The following is a 5,654-nucleotide window of genomic DNA, read 5'->3' as shown; positions in this document are numbered from 1 at the left end:
TAAAAGAGATTTCTTTGGTGTGATTGTGTAGCATTTTCTGGCTTCCATGGACAGAGTTCTTTGTCCAGCAGAGTTGTAGCACTTGGGCTGGGCAACCTTACCCCTGTTGGAGTAAAGCTGAAATGCTGTCATTGGTTAAGCGTATTTCATCTCAGAACTTTAATACTTGCAAGACCCTTGTAGTTTTCTCGATCATGAAGTTAATTCTCAGAAAATCACTTAGGTACCAGTGTTATTGCCTTTAGGGATATTGTAAAAAATATTGCATGTGGTTTTAAGACATCATGTTTGGAAATTAAAAAGTTTGATTAAATTTACTGCATGATTGTTGTGTCATAGTAAAACTTCAGCCGGGAGGTGGTGGCACACGCCTTTAATCCCAGCACTCGGGAGGCAGAGGCAGGCGGATCTCTGTGAGTTCGAGACCAGCCTGGTCTACAGAGCTAGCTCCAGGACAGGCTCCAAAAACCCACAGAGAAACCCTGTCTCGAAAAACCAAAAAAAAAGGAATAGAGAGAAAAAACATTTTTTTCTAACATCTTTTCAGAGACCTGAACACTTGACCAAACTCCTACAATATGAAAAAAATAGAAGTTCCCCTTTTGGTGATAGTACTGATGTGGCAAACCCATGACAGGAAGGACTTGCTCTCAGAATGAAAACCTTTCTGATAGTTCTGCAAAACATGGCCAGACTGCCCAAGGAGCACAAGAAAGAACAATAGCAAGACTCATCATGACCCTGATGCTCAGAATGCTGTTGTGTATTGGTAAGACATGAAGAGGGAACCCTCCTCCACAGTCAGATCTTATTCCATACATTAACTGGGGTCCAACTTGTTTCTCAGATTGGAAAATGCTCTCAATAGGAATTTTGTTCCAGGTCTGAGTGTGGGACACAAGACTACAGTACTGGCAGGTAAGTGACTCCATCCCAGGATTTTATTTTTCACTCTGGAGACCAGAAATTACTTTTGCTCTCCTCTGAATCAACTCTTCGCAATGCAGGTGGATAAAAGTGTTTGTGGATAATGCTATAATGTCTGTGAGTGCTCTGTGCTAAGACCTGGGGTCTGAGGGGGAACTGTACAGAGACTCAACCTTTGATTTCCTTGCAGGAACCCTCCCAAAGCCCATCATCTGGGCAGAGCCACACTCTGTGATCGCCATATACACACCTGTGACTATTTGGTGCCAGGGTTCCTGGGAGGCTGTGGAGTACTTTCTATATAAAGAGGGAAGCATAGATCCTTGGGACAGACAGCTCCCTCTGGAATGGAAGAACAAAGCTAAGTTCTGCGTTGAAAGCATGTCAAAGGACTTTGCAGGAATATACAAGTGTTACTATAGAAGCCCTGCTGGCTTGTCAGAGCACAGTGAAACACTGGTGCTGGTACTAACAGGTGAGTAGTGACTAAGGGGTCCCAGCACAGGCTCTCCCCTTAGAAAGAGTTCTGCTCTCAAGGGGAACTGCCCTCAGAGCCCAAGCCTGCAGGGCAATGTGGGTAGCTTGAGTTCATTTCACACACTTCCCCTTGTATCCTAGGAGTCTATGATAAACCAAGCCTGTCTGTCTGGCCCAGCCGTGCTGTGACTTCAGGAGAGTCAATAACCATGCAGTGTAGCTCATCACTGCGATTTGACAGATTCATTCTGATCCAGGAAAGAAAACATAACTTCTCATGGACACTGAACTCACAACAACATGCCAAGATGTCATTCCAGGCTCATTTTGTTCTGGGTTCTGTGACTGCCAACCACAATGGAACATTCAGATGTTATGGCTATTTTAAAATTGATCCCCATGTGTGGTCAACATCAAGTAATCCCATTAACATTCTTGTTTCAGGTAAGGACACATGCTTTCTTAATGTATATGGTCACTAGGATATCTTCTCTAAGAAGGGCTCTATCCTACAATAAGACCAAGGAAACCATAAGAAAGGATACTCTTCAATCCAAAGTCTTTTACCTCTCATAGCGGAAAAACCATCAGCATCGACCTAAATTAATTGGGCCTAATGGGTCTCTCTGAGCCTTAATTTCCTCATTTATAAACTACCTGAGTAGTGAAAACAGTTCCATCTTTTTTAATTGTGAGGAAGGAGGCTGTGAGTGTAGTGGGCATTCAATAGTTGCTTGGGTAAATAATATCTTTCGCTCACGTGTGATGTCAATTTTGTCTAAGGACTGGAAAGGTACCAGAAAGTTCTTTTTTTATTGAAAAACTTTCTGCCTCCTCCCCGCCTCCCATTTTCTTCCCCCACTCCTCTCCCCTCCCCACTCCTCTCCTCCCTCACCCCAATCCTTTCCCCTTCCCTCTCCAGTACAAAGAGCAGTCAGTGTTCTCTGCCCTGTGGGAAGTCCAAGGTCCTCCCCCTCCATCCAGGTCTAGGAAGGTGAGCATCCAAACAGGCTAGGCTCCCACAAAGCCAGTACATGCAGTAGAATCAAAACCCTGTGCCATTGTCCTTGGCTTCTCAGCAGCCCTCATTGTCCTCCACGTTCAGAGAGTCATGTTTTATCCCATGCTTTTTCAGTCCCAGAAGGAGAAGAAGTACACCAAGACCAGAAAGTTCTTATCGGAGTTTTGGTGACCTTATTCCTGCTTTTCTTCCTCCTGCTTCTTCTCATCTTATTAAGACACCAGTGTAAAGGCAAAAAGAAGAACGCAGGTAAGAAGAGTGTTAAGAGACATAGGTGTATGGATATTCTGGGTAGAGACAACACGTAGTCTCCATATCTGCGCAAATTTCAAATATTTTCCACATCCTACATTATTTGTATGCTTACAGCATGTGTTTTTAACATTTCTTTTCTTCTTCTAAAAGTTTCTACTGGTGGAACCTTCTTTCTCCTAGCTGATGCTTTTTCATTTCATTGCAGATGATCCACAGTCAAAACTCAGAGATAGACTCCTTCAGAAGAGGTAACTCCTGCCCAGAGACCCAGCCTCCTACCTGCCTTATATCTCACTGCTACCTGATAATCCCTGTCTCCACAGATCCAATCCAGATACTGACAACAAGGAAGAAAAGCTGTGTGAGAATAACAGATTTTTGAGGAGGGAGATGCACAAGACTTATGGGGAAGGTCTGGGGTCAACATTCTGAAGGACCAAACCTTCACAATGGACCTACAGACTTGACCACAACTCCCTGCTTCTCTGTCTCTTTTTGAGACAAGGCCTTGGGTCTGGGTAACTGAGGGAATCCCAGAGTCTGGGATTAAGAGATGACTCCTTTGTTCTGATATAACAGATGCTTCTGTGAAGGACACACAACCTGAGGAGAGAGTAGAGCTGGACAGTTGGGTGAGACTCTGCCCCATTTACAGTGATAAGAACTTATTGCCCAATTTGGTTCAGCACTCCTTTCTGCCAGTAATAGCTACAGCTAATGTCTCCATTATGGAAGAATTTGCCTCTATGAACTATGCTTTCTCCTTCTTGGTTTCATTATGACTATCTGACCCTTTTGTTATGTTTCCTTTCTGAATGTGTGTCATGTCTGTTGCTTAGCATATGCCTAAAGACCCAAAATGACACATGAGTCACAGACTCCTCATTCCCTTAGATCCTTGTATAATCATTCACAAAGAGCTTCTAATTTTTTAGCTCATGGACAATTTTACTAGAGTTTAAAAGAAAACAACAGCAGAGGTAGCCTATAAATCTCAGCTGCTGCCTGGAGGAAGGGGAGAGGAAATTGGAGAAGTTGGGGAAAAGCCATGTTGGAGTAGAGCCAGAATGAAGATGAACTATGTGATTGCTGGCAGCCACAAGGCAAGCAGGGAAGCTTTATAGAAAGACTAAAGAATCCCAAAGTGTTGGGGAAAGCATGTTTAGAACAGATATACAAAGAAATAATAGAAATGTTATGCAATAACTCAGAAAATAGACACATTTGCAAAATGCATGATTGCAGCTCTACTACACAGAGCATAATTTTGTTCTTGCCTTTCATAAGGACTGCAAACACAACAAGGGACAGAGATCTTCACCAACTCTAAACTCACCGCAAGGCTAGGAAATGAAATGTGTATATCTGAAGAATGTTAGCAGTATGATGTGCTATTAGGAAAAAATAAGCAGAGAAAATGGTTATGGTATGTAAGGCACACAGGGTCTGTGTAATCACAAGGAATGACATTGACTAGGTATCTTCTGAGAAGAAGCTTGAAGATGTCTGCGGGTCATCTAATAAATGAGCACATGCCAGCAAAATTATAGCAGATTCAAAAGTCTTCAGACTCAGACAGGAAGATGAGTATGTAATAATATATTTTCTAATAATATGTTAGAAAAAAGGAGTCTGTGTGAAGATAAAAGGACAGAACTAGGGAAAGGATAATTGTAGAATCCCCAAGGACTAAGAAAGCTCCTGGAGACCCCATTAGTTATGATACATGACTTAAATTCTAAAGATCTCTGTCTGAAGGAGCTCCTGCATGGGACCAGGGGTCACTTTATCTATCCCTTTATCTCTTGCTGCAGAAACCACATGGTCAAGATCCCCAGCAAATTGTTTATGCCCAAGTGAAACCCTCCAGACATCAGAAAGCAGGGCTTACCTCTCCTTCTCCACTGTCAAGAAAAGAGTTGGACATGAAGAACAATCAATCCGGAGAGAACAGAGAGGTTCACCCGCAGGTGGGTCCTGCTCATTTCAGTTTCCTATATTGCTAATGCCAAGCACATACCATCATTCAGCTCTGTCCCACTCTAGGCTACTACCTCTAAGGAACCCCAGGATGTGATGTATGCCCAGTTATGCAGCAGGACACCAGAATAGAACAACAGCTGAGACCAGTAAGCAGCCAGCAATGGAAGAAGTCTCTGATCCCATATTCCATGGACAGAAACTAGGGGACATATGAGATACTATTTGTTCCCAGTGGAGTTCATCTAATGAATGCCAGCCATCATACATACCTCATGTATTATCAGCAGGTTCTCAGAACTTTGGGGACTCCTTGATTCTTCGATCAGAGACAATTATTGTCCTTACATTTTGTACATAAAGCCAAAGCCTTCTCAATAAACAAAGTAATGACAAATAAAGTGAGAAAATGTTATTTGAATGATAATTTAACCATAACACATTGATTTTTGAAACTGGAACTTTCAGAATCGTGAATAAATGCATCTTCAAAATCAATGGCTTCATCTATTATAATGACAATACAGAATGTTAAATAAACAAGCTATACCAAATGAAGGAAATGGTGATGTAAGAGAAGCATTGGCTTGCGTGATGGCCAGTCATCCTATATAATCAGGAGGCACCACAAATAGAAGGCCTTATCTATCACTTTTGAAGTCCTTGGTTTTATTCCTTGAATAGACAGAGACAGAAACAGAGACAAAATGAGAGACAGCAGCAGAGAGATAGGAGATAGGGAGAGAGTTTGTGGTGCTGCTTATATACTCTTAGATGTGTGGTGTTCGACTGGAGTCTGATCAACTTACCAAGACTTACGTCCTTAAAGAAAACTGACTTTTCCTCTACGTGAAGTTATCAATTGCCAAAAGCTTCTCAGGCATGGACTCCATGTCCACCTCCCTCTCCATGTTGGGATTTGATCTGGCTTGAGGTTGTACAGGTCTTTTTCATATTGTTATAACCACTGTGCATTCAAACCTATTGCTGTCCT

General features: G+C 42.4%; 1 protein-coding gene across 1 annotated transcript; it reads left to right on the top strand.

Moving 5' to 3' along the window:
* Window positions 1–690: 690 nt before the first annotated feature.
* Window positions 691–5,094, top strand: LOC142831966 (leukocyte immunoglobulin-like receptor subfamily B member 4A). Its single transcript, XM_075942390.1, has 10 exons — window positions 691–769; window positions 883–918; window positions 1,118–1,402; window positions 1,546–1,848; window positions 2,540–2,674; window positions 2,886–2,928; window positions 3,004–3,041; window positions 3,260–3,312; window positions 4,495–4,650; window positions 4,727–5,094. The coding sequence occupies exons 1-10, from the start codon at window positions 736–738 to the stop codon at window positions 4,790–4,792; spliced, it is 1,149 nt and encodes a 382-aa protein (XP_075798505.1). The 5' UTR covers window positions 691–735; the 3' UTR covers window positions 4,793–5,094.
* The last annotated feature ends 560 nt before the right edge of the window (window positions 5,095–5,654 follow it).

Source organism: Microtus pennsylvanicus, chromosome 1, assembly GCF_037038515.1.
Source record: "Microtus pennsylvanicus isolate mMicPen1 chromosome 1, mMicPen1.hap1, whole genome shotgun sequence".
In the NCBI taxonomy this organism is placed as follows: Eukaryota; Metazoa; Chordata; class Mammalia; order Rodentia; family Cricetidae; genus Microtus; species Microtus pennsylvanicus.
The sequence above is the reverse complement of the archived record's forward strand: the minus strand, read 5'-3'. Positions and strand labels throughout refer to the sequence as shown.